Source organism: Lethenteron reissneri, chromosome 70 (assembly GCF_015708825.2).
Source record: "Lethenteron reissneri isolate LAM-NWPU_2019-01 chromosome 70, ASM1570882v1, whole genome shotgun sequence".
Lineage (NCBI taxonomy): Eukaryota > Metazoa > Chordata > Hyperoartia > Petromyzontiformes > Petromyzontidae > Lethenteron > Lethenteron reissneri.
In genome coordinates this window covers 145,449-167,659 of record NC_083848.1, presented here as the reverse complement: position 1 = coordinate 167,659, position 22,211 = coordinate 145,449, and the positions used below count along the sequence as shown (strand labels likewise).

The 22,211-nt window shown below is 54.2% G+C and overlaps 1 protein-coding gene across 1 annotated transcript; it reads left to right on the top strand.

The window, feature by feature from the left end:
* Nucleotides 1-656: 656 nt before the first annotated feature.
* Nucleotides 657-19,033, top strand: LOC133360969 (chromosome-associated kinesin KIF4-like). The gene is made up of 10 exons (XM_061579850.1): nucleotides 657-811; nucleotides 3,929-4,043; nucleotides 9,593-9,780; nucleotides 10,166-10,255; nucleotides 10,978-11,144; nucleotides 12,160-12,380; nucleotides 13,147-13,322; nucleotides 13,882-13,943; nucleotides 16,729-16,867; nucleotides 18,971-19,033. The coding sequence occupies exons 1-10, from the start codon at nucleotides 689-691 to the stop codon at nucleotides 19,031-19,033; spliced, it is 1,344 nt and encodes a 447-aa protein (XP_061435834.1). The 5' UTR covers nucleotides 657-688.
* The last annotated feature ends 3,178 nt before the right edge of the window (nucleotides 19,034-22,211 follow it).

Below are 22,211 nucleotides of genomic sequence, written 5' to 3'. Positions count from 1 at the left end.
CAGCAGCAGCAACAGCAGCAGCAACATCAGCAGCATCAGCAACAGCAGCAGCAACATCAGCAGCAACAGCAGCAGCAGCATCAGCAACAGCAACAACAGCATCAGCAACAGCAGCAGCAGCATCAGCAACAGCAACAGCATCAGCAACAGCAGCAGCAACAGCAGCAGCAGCATCAGCAACAGCAACAGCATCAGCAACAGCAGCAGCAACAGCAGCAGCAGCATCAGCAACAGCAACAACAGCAACAGCAGCAGCATCAGCAACAGCAACAACAGCATCAGCAACAGCAACAGCAACAGCAGCAGCAACAGCAGCAGCAGCATCAGCAACAGCAACAACAGCAACAGCAGCAGCATCAGCAACAGCAACAACAGCATCAGCAACAGCAACAGCAGCAGCAACAGCAGCAGCATCAGCAACAACAGCATCAGCAACAGCAACAGCATCAGCAACAGCAGCAGCAGCATCAGCAACAGCAACAACAGCATCAGCAACAGCAACAGCAGCAGCAACAGCAGCAGCAGCATCAGCAACAGCAACAACAGCATCAGCAACAGCAGCAGCAACAGCAGCAACAGCATCAGCAGCAGCAGCATCAGCAACAGCAACAACAGCATCAGCAACAGCAGCATCAGCAACAGCAGCATCAGCAGCGGGGACGGCGTGAACGACAAAGGAAGAGCGGCGATGTCAAACGAGGAGGACGCGGCGATCCCCGTCCGCGTGGCCGCGCGCTGCCGCCCCAATGGCGCCGCGGGGCTGCGGGATGGCTGCGTCCCCTGCGTCACCGTCGTACCCGGCGAGCCGCAGGTGAGAGACACGGAGGGAGAGCGCGAGAGAAAGATCCGGACACATTAATTCTAGATTTGAAGCTTTCGTGACTGCAAGGATTCATATTCTTAGGTTTTTTCGGTAAAGTCACCGTGTAGGTAAAACATCAAAATTAATGAAAATAAAATGAAACAAAAATCACGACGTTTCGGAGGCAACACAAGTCTCCGTCAGCAGGTGGGACCGTCACAGCCGAATTAGCTGCATCAAGTGAGGCAATGATTCAAGATGTAATCCCTTATAAGCAAGTTGCTTGCTTACTCACTGATGCAGCTAATTCGGCTGTGACGGTCCCACCTGATGACGAAGACTTGTGTTGCCTCCGAAACGTCGTGATTTTTGTTTCATTTTATTTTCATTAATTTTGATGTTTTACCTACCTGGTGACTTTACCGAAAAAACCTAAGAATATGAATCCGGACACATTCCCATCGGCGAGCTCCTCCGGCAGGCGAAGGCTGCGTCGGGCAACAAAACGGACACCTTTTTAACAGGTCCCTGCGGGGTGGGCTGGTAGGAACGAATAACCAAAGAATATAAACATAATGTATAATCACACTTGTTTAGCCAGGAAAGCCTCACTGAGTCTAAAGGTTTTTGTAGGGTCCTGCCAAGTGTTTGCAGTAGGGGGCGATGTTGCTACACCGAATCGGACGATACGAAGGGAGAGATTGAGGCCTAGTTCTAGGCTTTAGGCCTAGCTGTAGGCTTTAGGCCGCTGTGAGTTGATTTTTAATTTAAATGTTTTAATTATTAATGTAAACACTTTAAATGTAAATGTTTCTATTTAAAAACATCAGGGAATGTAACATTGTTAAACACTAACTCCCTTTCACACACGCGGGGGTACGATACGAAGGGAGAGTTTGAGGCCTAGTTCTAGGCTTTAGGCCTAGCTGTAGGCTTTAGGCCGCTGTGAGTTAATGTTTAATTTAAATGTTTTAATTAAAAGCTATCTCAGGGAATTATAAGGGAATGTTACACTTGTTTAGCCAGGAAAGCATCACCGAGTCTAAAGGTTTTTGTAGGGTCCTGCCAAGTGTTTGCAGTAGGGGGCGATGTTGCTACACGGACGGACGGATGGACGATATAATCTATTGTGGGCTGGTTCACTTCATTTCCTACCAGTAAAATCCTTTATATTAAGTTCACTTGCTTGCTTGCGCGCTTACGACCGTGCAAATGTTTCGGTCGTTTTTAATTTAAATCCTTTATATTAAGTTCACTTGCTTGCTTGCTTGCGCGCTTACGACCGTGCAAATCTTTCGGTCGTTTTTTATTTAAATCCTTTATATCAAGTTCGCTTGCTTGCTTGCGCGCTTACGACCGTGCAAATGTTTCGGTCGTTTTTTAACCCGCTTCCCGTGATCCAAGATCGGCCTTTGTGGAGGAGGAGGCTACTGGTGCAGTGCCAGGCTAGGTGCACTTTGGGGCAGTCGCCCTCCAGCGATAACAACGGAGGGCAGAGGAGCGACGCTCACAATAACGAGCGGAGCGCCGGGCGGATAAAATGCAGCGAGTTGGCACAGTAGGGAGGTACAGCTGGTGGTGCATCTACCGCTCATCTCGGTTGGCCAACCCGTGGCACCTGCTGGGTCTGTCCCGCGAATTCCTGTCAGCAGCGAGCCTTCGACACTTCACGTGATAGCCTCAAAGTCCACCTGGCATAGGTGCCATTGACGTCACCATCGCTTAGTGGCAAATGGCGGATATTGATTGGTATTGGTCAGAATCTTAACTACACATTTTTGGACCATCTTATCTGACAGCGCCTATTTTACTTTACCGAGTGTTAACATCCCCTTAACGACAGACGCTGTCGCCTCGACAGACCTGGTCTTCACCTGAGGATGGCTGCTTGCGTTGTGGCCGAAACGTCGTGAGAATTATTTTATTATGTTTTATTTTAATTATTGTATTACTTCTCTTCTTCGTGCTGACTTTACCGAAAGAATCAAGAAGATGAATCCCTGCAGTCACGAAAGCTTTACATCGAAAAGTACTCTCTTTATTGTCAGCCAACACTGGTATAAACAACGTGGGCATTTTCGTTCACTTCTATCATGTGCATCAACAGGTGCTTGTGCACAGGCATGTCCATGTCCACGTACACCACGTGATCTCTTTTAGCCCCGCCCTCCCGATACGTTCCATTCATTGGCTACCACATTCTGATAAGCTCCTCCCCCCCCTCTCCTCCGCCTTGGCTTGTATTTAAGAGCTTGCATCTTGGAATCCCTGCCTCACTTGATGCAGCAAATCTGGCTGTGACGGTCCCCCACCTGATGACGGAGACTTGTGTTGCCTCCGAAACGTCGTGATTTTTTATTTTCATTTTTACCTACGTGACTTTACAGAATCTGAATATTTATTTGGACTTTAGGAGGGATCTGATGGGCTTATGAAGCTGTTTTTTCACAGATGGCCCAGCATGGGAAGTCCGCAAGTTACTACGGCAGACAGTGCAACAATAAGTAATATTTAAAAAAACTTTAAAAAAAAACACGCTTTAATGAAATGTACCCCGCTAGTAATGGAATAACTCCACGACTTCAGGAAGCAGAGAGGTCGCAATCGGGTACCCGATACCCGTACCCTACCCGATACCCGTACCCTACAAGATACCCGTACCCTACCAGATACCCGTACCCTACCCGATACCCGTACCCTACCCGATACCCGTACCCTACCCGATACCCGTACCCTACCCGATACCCGTACCCTACCCGATACCCGTACCCTACCCGATACCCGTACCCTACCCGATACCCGTACCCTACCCGATACCCGTACCCTACCCGATACCCTACCCGATACCCGTACCCTACCCGATACCCGTACCCTACCCGGCTACCCTGCTGCTGCTGCTGCTACTTGCTACGATCAGCACTTGCCCCGACAGCCTGCTAGAGGCTACACGGGGGAACTTTGTCTGTGTCTACCTTCACAGGCAGTGCTGCTGCTGCTACTCGCTACTAACAGCACTTGCCCCACAGTCTGTTAAGGCTACACGGGTGTGGCGGTGTGTGATCTGTGTGTGATCTGTGTGTGTTCTGTGTGTGTTCTGTGTGTGATATGTGTGTGTGGGGATTGCAGATTGTGCTGAGCGGGGAGAAGGCCTTCACGTTCGACTTCGTGTTCGACCCGGCAGCCGAGCAGGAGGAGGTGTTTAGTAACGCCGTGGCCCCTCTCATCGATGGCATTTTCAAAGGTGAGGGAGCGAGTGTGTGCGCGCGCGCGCGTGTGTGCGCGCGCGCGCGCGTGTGAGCGTGTGTGTGTGTGCGCGCGCGCGTGTGTGCGCGCGCGCGTGTGAGCGTGTGTGTGTGTGCGCGCGCGTGTGTGTGCACGCATGTGTGTGTGCACGCGTGTGTGTACACGAGTGTGAGTGTGCGTAAACGAGTGGGGAGTCGAGCTCGATCCCGCTCACGTGAGTAGCTGGTGTAGTAGCTGTGTGTGGTAGTGAGTAGCTGGTGTAGTAGCTGTGTGTTGGTAGTGAGTAGCTGGTGTAGTAGCTGTGTGGGGTAGTGAGTAGCTGGTGTAGTAGCTGTGTGTGGTAGTGAGTAGCTGTGTATAGCTGTGTGTGGTAGTGAGTAGCTGGTGTAGTAGCTGTGTGTGGTCGTGAGTAGCTGGTGTAGTAGCTGTGTGTGGTAGTGAGTAGCTGGTGTAGTAGCGGTGTGTGGTCGTGAGTAGCTGGTGTAGTAGCTGTGTGTGGTAGTGAGTAGCTGGTGTAGTAGCTGTGTGTGGTATGAGTAGCTGGTGTAGTAGCGGTGTGTGGTAGTGAGTAGCTGGTGTAGTAGCTGTGTGTGGTCGTGAGTAGCTGGTGTAGTAGCTGTGTGTGGTAGTGAGTAGCTGGTGTAGTAGCTGTGTGTGGTAGTGAGTAGCTGGTGTAGTAGCTGTGTGTGGTAGTGAGTAGCTGGTGTAGTAGCTGTGTGTGGTAGTGAGTAGCTGGTGTAGTAGCTGTGTGTGGTAGTGAGTAGCTGGTGTAGTAGCTGTGTGGTCGTGAGTAGCTGGTGTAGTAGCTGTGTGTGGTAGTGAGTAGCTGGTGTAGTAGCTGTGTGGTAGTGAGTAGCTGGTGTAGTAGCGGTGTGTGGTAGTGAGTAGCTGGTGTAGTAGCTGTGTGTGGTCGTGAGTAGCTGGTGTAGTAGCTGTGTTGGTAGTGAGTAGCTGGTGTAGTAGCTGTGTGTGGTAGTGAGTAGCTGGTGTAGTAGCTGTGTGTGGTCGTGAGTAGCTGGTGTAGTAGCTTTGTGTGGTCGTGAGTAGCTGGTGTAGTAGCGGTGTGTGGTAGTGAGTAGCTGGTGTAGTAGCTGTGTGTGGTCGTGAGTAGCTGGTGTAGTAGCTGTGTGTGGTAGTGAGTAGCTGGTGTAGTAGCTGTGTGTGGTAGTGAAGTAGCTTGTTGTATAGCTTTGTGTGGTCGTGAGTAGCTGGTGTAGTAGCGGTGTGTGGGTAGTGAGTAGCTGGTGTAGTAGCTGTGTGTGGTCGTGAGTAGCTGGTGTAGTAGCTGTGTGTGGTCGTGAGTAGCTGGTGTAGTAGCTGTGTGTGGTAGTGAGTAGCTGGTGTAGTAGCTGTGTGTGGTAGTGAGTAGCTGGTGTAGTAGCGGTGTGTGTGTCGTGAGTAGCTGGTGTAGTAGCTGTGTGTGGTAGTGAGTAGCTGGTGTAGTAGCTGTGTGTGGTAGTGAGTAGCTGGTGTAGTAGCTGTGTGTGGTAGTGAGTAGCTGGTGTAGTAGCTGTGTGTGGTAGTGAGTAGCTGGTGTAGTAGCTGTGTGTGGTAGTGAGTAGCTGGTGTAGTAGCTGTGTGTGGTAGTGAGTAGCTGGTGTAGTAGCTGTGTGTGGTCGTGAGTAGCTGGTGTAGTAGCTGTGTGTGGTAGTGAGTAGCTGGTGTAGTAGCTGTGTGTGGTAGTGAGTAGCTGGTGTAGTAGCTGTGTGTGGTCGTGAGTAGCTGGTGTAGTAGCTGTGTGTGGTAGTGAGTAGCTGGTGTAGTAGCTGTGTGTTGGTTAGTGAGTAGCTGGTGTAGTAGCTTTGTGTGGTCGTGAGTAGCTGGTGTAGTAGCTGTGTGTGGTCGTGAGTAGCTGGTGTAGTAGCGGTGTGTGGTAGTGAGTAGCTGGTGTAGTAGCTGTGTGTGGTAGTGAGTAGCTGGGTGTAGTAGCGGTGTGTGGTAGTGAGTAGCTGGTGTAGTAGCGGTGTGGTGGTCGTGAGTAGCTGGTTGTAGTAGCTGTGTGTGGTAGTGAGTAGCTGGTGTAGTAGCTGTGTGTGGTCGTGAGTAGCTGGTTGTAGTAGCTGTGTGGTCGTGAGTAGCTGGTGTAGTAGCTGTGTGTGGTAGTGAGTAGCTGGTGTAGTAGCTGTGTGTGGTAGTGAGTAGCTGGTGTAGTAGCTTGTGTGTGGTCGTGAGTAGCTGGTGTAGTAGCTGTGTGGTCGTGAGTAGCTGGTTGTAGTAGCGGTGTGTGGTCGTGAGTAGCTGGTGTCGTAGCTGTGTGTGGTAGTGAGTAGCTGGTGTAGTAGCTGTGTGTGGTCGTGAGTAGCTGGTGTAGTAGCTGTGTGGTCGTGAGTAGCTGGTGTAGTAGCTGTGTGTGGTAGTGAGTAGCTGGTGTAGTAGCGGTGTGTGGTCGTGAGTAGCTGGTGTAGTAGCGGTGTGTGGTAGTGAGTAGCTGGTGTAGTAGCTTGTGTGTGGTAGTGAGTAGCTGGTGTAGTAGCTGTGTGTGGTCGTGAGTAGCTGGTGTAGTAGCGGTGTGTGGTAGTGAGTAGCCTGTGTAGTAGCGGTGTAGTGTAGTAGTGAGTAGCTGGTGTAGTAGCGGTATGTGGTAGTGAGTAGCTGGTGTAGTAGCTGTGTGTGGTCGTGAGTAGCTGGTGTAGTAGCTGTGTGTGGTAGTGAGTAGCTGGTGTAGTAGCTTGTGTGGTAGTGAGTAGCTGGTGTAGTAGCTGTGTGTGGTCGTGAGTAGCTGGTGTAGTAGCTGTGTGTGGTCGTGAGTAGCTGGTGTAGTAGCTGTGTGTGGTAGTGAGTAGCTGGTGTAGTAGCTGTGTGGTAAGTGAGTAGCTGGTTAGTAGCGGTGTGTGGTTAGTGAGTAGCTGGTGTAGTAGCTGTGTGTGTCGTGAGTAGCTGGTGTAGTAGCTGTGTGTGGTAGTGAGTAGCTGGTGTAGTAGTGTGTGTGGTAGTGAGTAGCTGGTGTAGTAGCTGTGTGTGGTCGTGAGTAGCTGGTTGTAGTAGCTGTGTGTGGTCGTGAGGTAGCTGGTGTAGTAGCTGTGTGTGGTCGTTGAGTAGCTGGTGTAGTAGCTGTGTGTGGTCGTGAGTAGCTGTGTGAGTAGCTGGTGTGGTGGTAGTGAGTAGCTGGGTGTAGTAGCTGTGTGTGGTAGTGAGTAGCTGGGTGTAGTAGCTGTGTGTGGTAGTGAGTAGCTGGTGTAGTAGCTGTGTGTGGTAGTGAGTAGCTGGTTAGTAGCTGTGTGTGGTAGTGAGTAGCTGGTGTAGTAGCTGTGTGTGGTAGTGAGTAGCTGGTGTAGTAGCTGTGTGTGGTAGTGTAGCGGTAGTAGCTGTGTGTGGTAGTGAGTAGCTGGTGTAGTAGCTGTGTGTGGTAGTGAGTAGCTGGTGTAGTAGCTGTGTGTGGTAGTGAGTAGCTGGTGTAGTAGCTGTGTGTGGTAGTGAGTAGCGGTTGTGTTGTAGTAGCTGTGTGTGGTAGTGAGTAGCTGGTGTAGTAGCTGTGTGTGGTCGTGAGTAGCTGGGTAGTAGCTGTGTGTGGTAGTGAGTAGCTGGTGTAGTAGCTGTGTGTGGTATGAGTAGCTGGTGTAGTAGCTGTGTGTGGTCGTGAGTAGCTGGTGTAGTAGCTGTGTGTGGTGAGTGAGTAGCTGGTGTAGTAGCTGTGTGTGGTATAGTGAGTAGCTGGTGTAGTAGCTTTGTGTGGTCGTGAGTAGCTGGTGTAGTAGCTGTGTGTGGTAGTGAGTAGCTGGTGTAGTAGCTGTGTGTGGTCGTGAGTAGCTGGTGTAGTAGCTGTGGTGGTAGTGAGTAGCTGGTGTAGTAGCGGTGTAGTGTAGTAGTGAGTAGCTGGTGTAGTAGCGGTGTGTAGTAGTGAGTAGCTGGTGTAGTAGCGGTGTGTGGTCGTGAGTAGCTGGTGTAGTAGCTGTGTGTGGTCGTGAGTAGCTGGTGTAGTAGCTGTGTGGTCGTAGTAGCTGGTGTATAGCTGTGTGTGGTAGTGAGTAGCTGGTGTAGTAGCGGTGTAGTGTAGTAGTGAGTAGCTGGTGTAGTAGCGGTGTAGTGTAGTAGTGAGTAGCTGGTGTAGTAGCTGTGTGTGGTAGTGAGTAGCTGGTGTAGTAGCTGTGTGTGGTCGTGAGTAGCTGGTGTAGTAGCGGTGTGTGGTAGTGAGTAGCTGGTGTAGTAGCTGTGTGTGGTAGTGAGTAGCTGGTGTAGTAGCGGTATGTGGTAGTGAGTAGCTGGTGTAGTAGCTGTGTGTGGTCGTGAGTAGCTGGGTGTAGTAGCTGTGTGTGGTAGTGAGTAGCTGGTGTAGTAGCTGTGTGTGGTCGTGAGTAGCTGGTTGTAGTAGCTGTGTGTGGTAGTGAGTAGCTGGTGTAGTAGCTGTGTGTGGTAGTGAGTAGCTGGTGTAGTAGCTGTGTGTGGTAGTGAGTAGCTGGTGTAGTAGCGGTGTGTGGTCGTGAGTAGCTGGTGTAGTAGCTGTGTGTGGTCGTGAGTAGCTGGTGTAGTAGCTGTGTGTGGTAGTGAGTAGCTGGTGTAGTAGCTGTGTGTGGTAGTGAGTAGCTGGTGTAGTAGCTGTGTGTGGTCGTGAGTAGCTGGTGTAGTAGCTGTGTGTGGTCGTGAGTAGCTGGTGTAGTAGCTGTGTGTGGTCGTGAGTAGCTGGTGTAGTAGCTGTGTGTGGTCGTGAGTAGCTGGTGTAGTAGCTGTGTGTGTAGTGAGTAGCTGGTGTAGTAGCTGTGTGTGGTAGTGAGTAGCTGGTGTAGTAGCTGTGTGTGGTAGTGAGTAGCTGGTGTAGTAGCTGTGTGTGGTAGTGAGTAGCTGGTGTAGTAGCTGTGTGTGGTAGTGAGTAGCTGGTGTAGTAGCTGTGTGTGGTCGTGCACATCGCCACTGGGGAGACAAAGGCGGCCGGGCGTGGTGCTGGCCACCCACCCCCTCGTGTGCCACAGTGCCGGTAGCCTTCATAGGTGCTGCTACTCGCTAACAGCACTTGCCCCTACAGTCTGCTGAGGTTATACAGGGGATCTTTGTCTTTGTGAGCGAGTGCGGAGTAGTTTGGCCAGCTAGAAGGGGCTAAACCATCGCTGCACGGGCTTAGAGAAGCAATGGTTCTGAGATTGGGTGGGTGAGTGAGTGAGTGGTAAGGGCGTAAGGTAAAAGATTGGTGAGTGGGTGAGTGGTACGGGCTCGAGAAGAGATGGACTGATGGGTGAGTGGGTGGGTGGAGAAGAGATGGACTGACGGGTGAGTGGGTGGGTGAGTGGTACGGGCGAGAGAAGAGATGGAGCTGATGGGTGAGTGGCACGGGTGAGAGAAGAGATGGAGTGACGGGTGAGTGGGTGGGTGGGTGAGTGGGTGAGTGAGTGGGTGGGTGGGTGGGTGAGTGGGTGGGTGTGTGGGTGGATGAGTGAGTGGGTGTGTGGGTGGATGAGTGAGTGGGTGAGTGGGTGGGTGAGTGGGCGGGCGAGTGGGCGGGCGAGCGAGTGGGCAGGCGGGCGGGCGAGTGGGTGGGCGAGTGAGTGGGTGGGCGAGTGAGTGAGTGAGTGACTGGGTGGTCACCACCCACCCCTCTCCCCGCTCACCGTCTCGCAGGCTACAACGCCACGGTGCTGGCGTACGGACAGACGGGTTCTGGCAAGACGTTCACGATGGGCGGCGCGTACAGCGGCGACGCCGATCCAAACTCCACCGGGATCATCCCGCGGGCCGTGCACGCTCTGTTCCGTGGGTGGCAGTCACGTGACGCCTATGAGTTCGCCATCTCCGTGTCATACCTGGAGGTGCGTCACGTTCGCACGCGTGTCACGCACGTACACGCACGTCATGTGCACACGTGTCACGCACGTACACGCACGTACACGCACGCACACGCACGCACACGCACGTCATGTGCACACGTGTCACGCACGCACACGCACGCACACGCACGCACACGCACGTCATGTGCACGTACACGCACGTACACGCACGTACACGCACGTACACGCACGTACACGCACGTGCACGCACGCACATCATGTGCACACGTGCACGCGCACGCACGCACACGCACACGCACGTGCACACACGCGCACACACGTGTTGTTGTCGTGTTACACAGTTGTGTTAAACTGTTGTTGTTGTGTTAGACAGTTGTGTTAAACTGTTGTTGTTGTTGTTGTGTAGATTTACCGGGACGAAATCATCGACTTGCTGTACGTGGGCAAAGAGCGACCCTTGCTGTCCGTGAGGGAAGACCCCAAGGAGGGCATCAAGGTGAGACACTCTCCTGGTCACCGTTTACTATTGGTGGCCACCCCGTCCGTACGTGTGTGTGTGTCTCTGTGTGTGTGTGTCTCTGTGTGTGTGCGTGCGTCTCTGTGTTGCGTGTGTGTGTGTCTTTGTGTGTGTGTGTGTGTGTCTGTGTGTGTGTGTCTCAGTGTGTGTGTGTGGTTGTATGTGCCTGTGTCTCTGTGTGTGTGCGTCTCTGTGTGTGTGTGTGTCTGTGTGTGTGTCTGTGTGTGTGTGTCTCTGTGTGTGTGTGTGTGTGTCTCTGTGTGTGTGTGTGTGTCTCTGTGTGTGTGTCTCTGTGTGTGTGTGTGTGTCTCTGTGTGTGTGTTTGTGTGTGTGTGTTTGTGTGTGTGTCTCTGTGTGTGTTTGTGTGTGTGTCTCTGTGTGTGTTTGTGTGTGTGTGTTTGTGTGTGTGTCTCTGTGTGTGTGTGTGTGTCTGTCTGTGTGTGTGTGTGTCTGTGTGTGTGTGTCTCTGTGTGTATGTGTGCGTGTGTATGTGTGCGTGTGTATGTGTGTGTCTCTGTGTGTGTGTCAATGTGTGTGTGCGTGTCTATGTGTGTGTCTGTGTGTGTCTCGGTATTTGTCTCTGTGTGTGTGTCTCTGTGTGTGTGTGTGTCTCTGTGTGTGTGCGTGCGTGTCTCTCCTCCCTCACCCCCCCCCCACCCTCACCCCTCCTCACCTCACCTCCCTCTCCCCCCCCGCGGTAGATCTGCGGCCTGACTGAGCGCGTGGTGGCGACAGCGGAGGACATAATCTGCTGCCTGCAGCAGGGAAACCTGTCACGCACCGTGGGAGCCACCGCCATGAACGCACAGTCCTCCCGCTCACACGCCATCTTCACTATCACCATCGAGCAGCGCGGCAGGGAGGACAGGTGGGGTGGTGGTGGTGGTGGTGGTGGTGGTTGTGGTGGTGGCGGTTGTGGTGTTGATGGTTGTGGTGGTGATGATGGTTGTGGTGGTGGTGATGATGGTGGTTGTGGTGATGATGATAATGATGATGGTTGTGGTGATGATTGTTGTGACGATGATGATGGTTGTGGTGGTGATGATGATGATTGTGGTGATGATGATAATGATGGTTGTGTGGTGGTTGTGATGATGGTTGTGGTTGTGATGATGATGGTTGTTGTAATGATGATGATGGTAGTGGTGGTGATGATGATGGTAGTGGTGGTGATGATGATGGTTGTGGTGGTGATGATGATGGTAGTGGTGGTGATGATGATGGTAGTGGTGGTGATGATGATGGTAGTGGTGGTGATGATGATGGTTGTGGTGGTGATGAAGATGGTTGTGGTGGTGATGATGATGGTAGTGGTGGTGATGATGATGGTTGTGGTGATGATGATGATGGCTGTGGTGATGATGATGATGGTAGTGGTGGTGATGATGATGGTAGTGGTGGTGATGATGATGGCTGTGGTGGTGATGATGATGGTTGTGGTGGTGATGATGATGGTTGTGGTGGTGATGATGATGGCTGTGGTGATGATGATGATGGTAGTGGTGGTGATGATGATGGTAGTGGTGGTGATGATGATGGTTGTGGTGGTGATGATGATGGCTGTGGTGGTGATGATGATGGCAGTGGTGGTGATGATGATGGTTGTGGTGGTGATGATGATGGCTGTGGTGATGATAATGCTGGTAGTGGTGGTGATGATGATGATGATGATTGTAGTGATAATGATGATGATGGCTGTGGTAGTGATGATGATGGTAGTGTTGATGATGATGATGAAGGTTATGGCGGTAGTGATGATGATGACGGTGATGATGATGATTATGATGGTAGTAGTGGTGTTGATGATGATGATGACGGTTATGGCAGTAGTAGTATTAACGACAACGCTCATGATGTCCGCGCCTCCCCTCCCGCTCGCTCAGAGAGAGTCACTGCCGCAGCAAGCTCCACCTGGTGGACCTTGCCGGCTCCCAGCGTGCCAAGCGCACCAAGGCGGAGGGTGACCGCCTGCGTGAGGGCATCAACATCAACCGCGGCCTGCTGGCGCTTGGCAATGTGATCAGCGCGCTCGGGGAGGAGGGAGTGGCACGGCGGGCTCACCACGTGCCCTACCGTGACTCAGGGCTCACGCGGCTGCTGCAAGGTGACTGAGCCACGCGCGCAAGATGCACACGCGTGACACGTGGCACGCACGTGACACACACGTGACACGCTCGTGGCATGCGCGAGTCACTCACGTGGCGTACGACGACCCTCATGGTGACCTGCGTGTGTGCGCGTGTGTATGTGTGTGTGTATGTGCGTATGTGTGTGTGTGTTTGTATGTATGTGCGCGTGTGTATGTGTGTGTGTATGTGCGTGTGTGTGTGTGTGTATGTGCGTGTGCGTGTCTGTGTGTATGTATGTGTGTGTGTGTATGTGTGTGCGTGTATGTAAGCGTGTATGTATGTGTGCGTGTATGTATGTGTCTCTCTCTTCTCTGGGAGGTAACAGCCTAACCCTCATGGTGGCCTGTGTGTGTATGTATGTGTGTGTGCGTGTATGTGTGTGGGGAGCGGTAGTGTAGCGGTTAGCGTGCTGCGCTATGAACCTGGCGACCCGGGTTCGATTCCCGCTCACGGCTAACACCAATGACGATTATCTGAACCAGTCCTGGGCCTCCCCTAGTTCGACTCGGCCTTAAATGAGTACCTGGTGCGGTGTGTAAACTTCGCCACTGGGAAGACAAAGGCGGTCGGGCGTGGTGCTGGCCATCCACCCCCTCGTGTACCGTTCCGGCCTTCATAGGTGCTCGCTAACAGCACTTGCCCCTACAGTCTGTTAAGGCTATACGGGGGGATCTTTGATCTTTGTATGTGTGTGTATGTGTGTATGTATATGTATGCGTGTCTCTCCCTGTCTCTCTCTAGATTCTCTGGGAAGTAACAGCCTGACCCTCATGGTGGCCTGCATCAGCCCGGGCGACTCCAACCTGGAAGAAACCCTCAACACTCTGCGCTACGCTGACCGTGCGCGCAAGATCAAGAACAAGCCGATCGTGAACCGTGACCCCAACACGGTCGAACTGCAGATGCTCCGGCAACAGGTGTGTTACCTCTCGACACCGGAGACGCAGAGAGAGATTCTAGCCCCCGCCTGCCCCCGTGTGTAGCCTCTTTCAGACTGTAGCAGCAGCAGTAGTAGCATCAGCAGCAGTAGCAGCAGCAGCAGTAGCAGCAGCAGCAGTAGCAGGAGCAGCAGCGCTTAATGAAGGCCGGTATCCAGAGGTCGCAATCGGGTACCCGATACCCGTACCCTACCCGATACCCGGTTACCTGTACCCGGCCGGGTATGGGTATGGCCGGGTATGGGTATGGCCGGGTATCGGGTAGGGTACGGGTAGGGTACGGGTAGGGTACGGGTAGGGTACGGGTAGGGTACGGGTAGGGTACGGGTAGGCCGTGAGTCACTGGTGAGTCACCGTTTGTCACTCATTTCCCAACGTCTTGTCTCTTCTCACAATTCAAGTTCCTAGAATCAACCCACCTGCGCCTGCAACATGGCTTCATCCCAGAGGTCGCAACCGGGTACCCGATACCCGTACCCGGCTGGGTATCGTCATCGTCGTTATCGTCGACCGAGAGTTTTGCGTTTCTCTGTTGCAGGTTCAACAGCTGCAGGTGCAGCTGCTGCAGGCTCGGGGTGGAGGTATCGTCACGATGCAGGGGTGGGTCTCTCTCTGTGTCTCTCTGTGTGTCTCTCTGTGTCTTGTGGGGGCCGTTGGCCCCCGGGGTCCCTCCCGCCAGCATCCCCTATTCCGTTAAGTTACCCCACCTCCCTATTACTCGCTACGGTTTTGCCGGCATTCGAATGCGACGCCACTACGGTTACAGCCTCGCGCCGCGCTCCCACGCTGCGAGCATACGTGCGCACATCATCGTCAATCAAACGCCGTGCTCGCAGTATAGCCCTGTGCGGCACGTTACCAATGCGCATCCGTGTCCGACATGTAACGAACGTATGCACACACACACACGCCGCTCCGTGCACTCCAACTCCACACCAACTACGCAAGTTATGATCGCGCACCTGTATCACACACGGAGTGAACACACGCGACACCCACTCTTGCGCCGCTCTGCGCAGCGCTCGCCGTCTGCTGGCCGCTTGCGTTATGATCGCGCACCTGGGGTACGCCTATTACGCACGCCGCGAGCTTACGCACACACAGTACCACACGCGTTCCCACACGCAACCCGCGCGCTCAGCTCCGCGCAGCGCTCACTCACGTGGCGAACCACTGTGCACACAGCGCACCCACACGCTCACACTGCACGACAAGATCACGCGAGACCACGCTTCGCTATTAATGATTTATTACCTGATAACTAATGTTGAATTAGTGAGTCGACGAGGCTGGCCTATTCCACTAAACCGGCACCTATTCCCTATTTATCGGCTATGATTCTAATTCCCCTTCTTACTCACTGTTAAGTGTCCACGGCGGTCCGCTGATCCTTGTGTTAACCGCGTGCCTCGGTGCGTCGCACGGACGTCCGGGTCGGTGGCCCGAGCTGCGTCTGGTCGCCTGGCGCTGGAGTAAGAGAGCGATTTCCCCTCTGCGCTCCTCTATTTATCCTCCCTACCTCCCAAAGGGGATGCTGCGCTGAACAATGGGCTCGTGCACCCCAAGCCCGCGCACGGCAGTCCCCAGGCGCTGTTGATATGCTAATCAGTGTGCTGCGTGCAAGGCGTAAATCCTAATTACTCCCTTACCCTTCCTACCAATGGGGCTTGCGCGCTCAAGCGCAATTATCCCAACCCTCCATGACTATGCGCAACAGCCCCTGTGACCCCGCTATTCATGCTGTCCCGTGCCTCCCCTGCTTGCCCCGTCGACTCGTGGGGGTGTGTGTGGGGGGAAATGCGCCTCAACCGCGGTGGCCGAATGCCCCACGCCGCGACCACACCATATTAAGGCCGGCAGCAGCGCCGCGGTGCCACGTAGCACGGGGAGGTCATCCAATTCCCTGATCGCCGGAAACCGTGAGAATTAATCCCGATAAGGGTCTCTCGGATAAAAACCGGTCGATCAGGTAACCTTCCCTTCCAGCTCTATGGGGGGGGGGGGGATGCGTGCGGGTGTGTGCTTATGTGGGGCGGGTGATTGGGGGCAGTGCGGTGGGGGAAGCCGGGCGGCTCCCTGGCTCGGCAGAGCGGCCCCGTCGCTGTGGCACCACAGTCTCTCTGTGTGTCTCTGTGTGTCTCTGTGTGTCTCTGTGTCTCTCTGTGTGTCTCTGTGTCTCTCTGTGTCTCTCTGTGTCTCTCTGTGTCTCTCTGTGTGTCTCTGTGTCTCTCTGTGTGTCTCTCTCACGTCCCCCACGCTCGCTCGCTCGCATACACAGAGCCAGCTGGAGCCAGAGCCGCCGCTCACCACGTTGGGTGGTGGTGGTGGTGGTGGCGGTGGTGGTGGTGGTGGTGGCGATGGTGGTGGTGGTGGTTGTGGTGGGGGGGATGGTGGTGGGGGGGATGGATGGTGGTGGGGGTGGTGGGGGTGGTGGTGGTGGGGGTTGTGGTGGGGGGGATGGTGGTGGGGGTGGTGGGGGTGTTGGTGGGGGGTGGCGGTGGGGGTGGTGGGGGTGATGGGGGTGGTGGTGGCGGTGGTGGTGGGGGGGGTGGCGGTGGTGGTGGTGGTGGGGGTGGTGGTGGCGGGGGTGGTGGGAGTGGTGGTGGTGGTGGTGGCGGTGGTGGTGGTGGTGGTGGCGATGGTGGTGGTGGTGGGGGAGTGGCGGTGCAGCGGTTAGCGTGCCGTGCTGAGAATGCGGCAGAGACCCGAGTTCGATCCCCGCTCACGGCCAACAACCACCACCAGTGATGCTTGTCTCTGTGTGTCTCTGTGTGTCTCTGTGTGTCTCTGCATGTCTCTGTGTGTCTCTGTGTGTCTCTGTGTCTTTATGGGTCTTTATGGGTCTCTGTGTGTCTCTATGGGTCTATGTGTGTATCTATGGGTCTCTGTGTGTCTCTGTGTGTCTCTGTGTGTATCTACAGGTCTCTGTGTCTCTATGGGTCTTTATGGGTCTCTGTGTCTCTGTGGGTCTCTGTGGGTCTCTGTGTATCTCTATGGGTCTCTGTGTATCTATGGGTCTCTGTTTCTCTATGGGTCTCTGTGTTTCTCTATGGGTCTTTATGGGTCTCTGTGTATCTTTATGGGTCTCTGTGTGTATCTATGGGTCTCTGTGTGTCTCTATGGGTCTCTGTGGGTCTCTGTGTATCTCTGTGGGTCTCTGTGTGTATCTATGGGTCTCTGTGTGGTTCTGTATCTCTATGGGTCTTTGTGTCTCTGTGTATCTCTATGGGTCTTTATGGGTCTCTGTGTATCTTTATGGGTCTTTATGGGTCTCTGTGTATCTCTATGGGTCTTTATGGGTCTCTGTGTATCTCTATGGGTCTCTTCTGACGTTCCCCCACCCCCCCCCCATGCCCCCCCCCCCTCGTGTTGGCACCATCATCAGCGGTGGTGAGGGACAGGCCGCCAGCGTGCAGTCGGTGCTGGAGCGAAACCGGAGTCTGCACGAGGCCAACGCCCAGCTGAGCAGGGAGCTGCAGGTCGCTGTGGATCACACGGCGCACCTGCGTGAGAAGCTCATCCTGGTGAGTGGTGGTGGTGAGCGGGTGGTGAGCGGGTGGTGAGCGGGTGGTGAGCGGGTGGTGAGTGGGTGTGAGTGGTGAGTGGGTGAGTGGGTGAGTGTGTGAGTGGTGAGTGGGTGAGAGTGCGAGAAGCTCATCCTGGTGAGTGGTGGTGGTGAGCGGGTGGTGAGTGGGTGTGAGTGGTGAGTGGGTGAGTGTGTGAGTGGTGAGTGGGTGAGAGTGCGAGAAGCTCATCCTGGTGAGTGGTGGTGGTGAGCGGGTGGTGAGTGGGTGAGTGGGTGAGTGGGTGAGTGGGTGAGTGGGTGAGTGTGTGAGTGGTGAGTGGGTGAGAGTGCGAGAAGGTCATCCTGGTGAGTGGTGGTGGTGAGTGTGTGGGGGGTGAGTGTGGTGAGTGGTGGTGGTGAGTGTGAGTGGGGAGTGTGTGAGTGGTGAGTGTGGTGAGTGGGTGAGTGGTGAGTGTGTGAGAAGCTCATCCTGGTGAGTGGTGGTGGTGAGTGGGTGGTGAGCGGGTGGTTAGTGGGTGAGTGGGTGAGTGGGTGAGTGGGTGAGTGGGTGAGTGGGTGAGTGGTGAGTGGGTGAGAGTGCGAGAAGGTCATCCTGGTGAGTGGTGGTGGTGAGTGTGTGGGGGGTGAGTGTGGTGAGTGGTGGTGGTGAGTGTGAGTGGGGAGTGTGTGAGTGGTGAGTGTGGTGAGTGGGTGAGTGGTGAGTGTGTGAGAAGCTCATCCTGGTGAGTGGTGGTGGTGAGTGGGTGGTGAGCGGGTGGTTAGTGGGTGAGTGGGTGAGTGGGTGAGTGGGTGAGTGGGTGAGTGGGTGAGTGGTGAGTGGGTGAGAGTGCGAGAAGGTCATCCTGGTGAGTGGTGGTGGTGAGTGTGTGGGGGGTGAGGGTGGTGAGTGGTGGTGGTGAGTGTGAGTGGGGTGAGTGTGAGAGTGGTGAGTGTGGTGAGTGGGTGAGTGGTGAGTGTGTGAGAAGGTCATCCTGGTGGGTGGTGGTGAGTGGGTCAGTGGGTGAGAGTGTGAGAGTGTGAGAGTGTAAGTGGGTGAGTGGGGTGGTGAGTGGTTGAGGCCATCCTGGTGAGTGGTGTTGGTGAGTGGTGAGTGTGTGAGTGGTGAGTGTGTGAGAAGGTCATCCTGGTGGGTGGTGAGTGGTGGTGAGTGGGTGAGGCCATCCTGGTGAGTGGTGTTGGTGAGTGTGTGAGTGGTGAGTGTGTGAGTGTGTGAGAAGGTCATCCTGGTGGGTGGTGAGTGGTGGTGAGTGGGTGGTGAGTGTGAGTGGTGAGAGTGTGAGAGTGGTGAGCGTGTGAGTGTGTGAGTGGTGAGTGGTGAGTGTGTGAGAGTGAGTGGTGAGTGTATGAGAAGGTCATCCTGGTGAGTGGTGGTGGTGAGTGGTGAGTGAGTGGGTGAGAGTGTGAGAAGGTCATCCTGGTGAGTGGTGGTGGTGAGTGAGTGAGTGGGTGAGTGGGTGAGAGTGTGAGAAGGTCATCCTGGTGAGTGTGTGGTGAGTCTGGTGAGTGGGTGGTGAGTGGTGAGAGTGAGTGGTGAGTGTGTGAGAAGGTCATCCTGGTGAGTGAGTGGTGAGTCTGGTGGGTGGGTGAGAGTGCGAGTGTGTGAGTGTGTGAGTGTGTGAGTGTGTGAGAGTGAGTGGTGAGTGTGTGAGAGTGCGTGGTGAATGTGTGAGAAGGTCATCCTGGTGAGTGAGTGGTGAGTGGGTGAGAGTGCGAGAGTGCGAGAGTGTGAGTGGTGTGTGTGTGTGTGTGTGAGCGTGTGTATGAGTGTGTGTGTGTGTGTGCGTGCGAGTGTGTGTGTGTGCGCGAGTGTGTGAGTGAGCGAGTGCGTGTGTGTGTGTGTGTGTGAGCGTGTGTGAGCGTGTGTGTGTGAGTGAGTGAGTGTGCGCTGTGTGTGTGTGTGAGTGAGTGCGTGAGTGCGTGAGTGAGTGAGTGTGTGCTTTGTGAGTGAGTGAGTGAGTGTGTGCTTTGTGTGTGCTGTGTGAGTGTGCTGTGTGGGTGCGTGTGGGTGCGTGTGTGTGCGTGTGTGTGCGTGTGTGTGCGTGTGTGTGCGTGTGTGGCTTCTCACTGGACCCCTTTGCCCCTCTCCCTGGCACCGCCTCAGTCGGAGATGGAGCGCCAGAAGCTGCTGGCGCGCTTCGCCGAGCTGAAGGATCATGAAGCGTGAGTCGCCCCGTTCTGTAGTGTATAGTGTAGTGTGTAGTGTAGTGTAGTAACAATAGTGTAGTGTATAGTGTAGTGTATAATAGTGTAGTGTATCTTAGTGTAGTGTGTAGTGTGTAGTGTAGTGTATAGTGTATAGTAGAGTAGTGTGTAGTGTGTAGTGTGTCGTGTAGTGTATCGTGTAGTGTAGTGTGTAGTGTAGTGTAGTAACAATAGTGTAGTGTATAGTGTAGTGTATCTTAGTGTAGTGTATAGTGTAGTGTACTAGTACAGCACTAGTGTATAGTGTAGTGTATAGTGTAGTATACTAGTATATAATAGTGTAGTGTATAGTGTAGTGTGTAGTGTATCTTAGTGTAGTGTGTAGTGTATAGTGTATCTTAGTGTAGTGTATAATGTAGTGTATCTTAGTGTAGTGTGTAGTGTATAGTGTATCTTAGTGTAGTGTATAATGTAGTGTATCTTAGTGTAGTGTATAGTGTAGTGTGTAGTGTAGTGTATCTTAGTGTAGTGTACTAGTACAGCACTAGTGTATAGTGTAGTGTATAGTGTAGTATACTAGTGTAATAAAAGGACTCGAACACTTCTTTCTGTCTTCGTGTCTTTATTCAGGTTCACGTCTCTACCCACACGGCACTCTGTTATAACTCCTGTATTTGTAGCCCCCGGCTATTCACTGCTATTATAGCTTCCTCTCCCCTCTGACTCTCTGCTTCATCTACTGTAACCTCCTCCCTGCAGACTCGCTGCTACCCCTATGCAGACTCCCGCTGCTACCCCTATGTGCAGACCCTCTGGCTGTCACTGTATGCAGACCCGCTGCCCACTCTCTCTGTGCAGCCCCGCTGCTGACTGCAGCCTCCTCGCTGCTTCGGGTCGGTCACCGCTGGCCAACGGTGCCGATCCTCGCTCCCCCCGTGTTCGTGGCGATCTCGCCACACCCTGCTTCGCCCTTCGTGGCCTTCCTCTGTTCCTGGTTCCCCGTCACTCCCCTTGCTCTTCCGGTTCCCCCTCCTTCTATACTCAACCCCTCTGCCCCCCACGTGACCTAACTCCTCCCCCCCTGACGGCACCTCAGAAGGGCCGTTTACAACCGCATTACATCACCCTCCCCCTTAAAGAAAATCCAGCCGACCTCGGCTGAATTGCAACCTGAAAAGCAATGCGGGTGTAAAGGGCCAACACGCAAAAAGACACGAAGCATTGAAGAACATCATAACAATAACACAACACAACACAATCTAACGAAACGTGAGGGATTTCGAGCGAGTACGGGTAGCCGGGCCGTCCCGGACGGTCGGCGGCCCACCCGCCGAGCGGGAACGTGGAAGGGTTTTAGGGGCGACGGGCGCAAGTTCTTCCGTCGCCATTGGAGGCCCGCCACTGTCCCGCTCGCGTCCAGAAACATCCCGTACTCGCGTCCGCGGAGGGATAGGAAGAGCTGCAGGTCCCGTGGGTTCTGCGGCTCCGGTCGGCGTCCCACAAGCGGAAGGTCCTCCTCCCTGCGCTGTCACGGCCGGCTTGTCTGTGAAGGGTACGACAGGCGCTCTCGCAAGGTCAGCAGACACAGGCAAGGGCGAGTCGGCAGCAACAGACCCCGGCAAGGCAACTTTGGGAGATGACGCATCCGGCCGTGGGGCAATGTATGGCTTCAACCGGGACGTGTGCACGAACCAACGCCGTGCACCAACCTGAACACGCGCCGACTGTGGGTTGGGAACCTCAATGAGGCGGACCGGACCCTGCCAAGGTCGATGTAATTTAGGAGATGTACCTGGCCGCACCTGTGGGCAATGAAGCCAGGCCAGGTCCCCCTTTTTCCAGGGACACTCCCCCTTTGAACGTCGGGCACACCGCTCATTCCTGGCCTGAGCCTTGGCAGTAGCCATGCGGGCATTTTCCCTCGCCTCAGCGACACGCCGAACGTTGTCCTTAATATACTCAGGAAGAGGCTTAACAGGCCCCCTCGCACCGGTTCCCAACTGGTCATGAATCGGCGGCACGTTCTCACGGCCGTACATAAGGAAAAACGGCGAGTATCCAGTAGCCGCGTGCGGCGTCATGCGATACGCCGAAAGCACCCCAGGGATATGCAAATCCCAATCAGATTGGTTTTCCCCGACTGTATGGCACAGCATGGCGGACAGAGTCCGATTCAACCGTTCCACCATACCATCCGTTTGCGGGTGGTAGGGGGACGTCCGTATCTTTTTAGTTCCAAGAGCCGCACACACCTCCCCCAACAATTTAGATGAAAAGTTACGTCCCTGATCCGTAAGGAGCCTCTCCGGAGCCTCTTTGTCCATTACATACCCAAATAGAAAGGCGTCAGTGATAGACGCCGCTGACTGGTCAGGCAAGGGCCAGGCCATCGGCCAGCGAGAGAGGTACTCCACCCCCACCAATAAATACTTATTCCCTTTAGCTGATGGCGGAAAGGGCCCCAAAATATCTAACGCCACCAGCTCATTAACCCGAGATACTTTAATCGATTGTATCGGCGGAACATATGGATGTTTAGGCGGCTTACGGCGGGCACAATCGGGACACGCGCGAACGTGACCGACGACATCCGTCGTCATGCCGTGCCAATAATAGTCTCGTTGCAGCGTCAATAGGGTTTTCTGCACCCCCAGGTGTAAAAGTGTGTCACAGTGCAAAGATCTAATCAGCTCATAGCGCAATGACGCGGGCACAACGAGACGCCAGTGTTCCTGTATCCCTTCCCTCCACATCAGTAACCCATCTCGGAGAGCAGTTTCCGAATTACCACCCGCACCGACTTCCTTACCCGCCCTCTCCGTTCGTTTCCGTAACGACACCAAAGAATCGTCCAACATTTGCTCCCGAATCCACACAGACCTTGGAAGACGCAAAATCCCGTCAGCCGGTCCCCCTTCAACCGGTCCCGGTGTAAGCGGAGGTTCGAGAACATCCACTGCCCGCGCGACAGGCTGAGGGGGGGGCTGAGCCGGTCCACACCTATGCGTCCCCGACGCACACGCACAAGGGGATTGTTGCGGCAACCTGGACAGTGCGTCCGCGTTAGCGTGACGCACACCCTTCCGATGGTGAATTTGGAAGGAGAATTCTTGCAACGTGTCCAGCCATCTCGCCAATTGTCCGGATGGCTGGTCCATCTTAAGAGCGTACTGCAAGGCCGCATGGTCCGTTCGGACAAT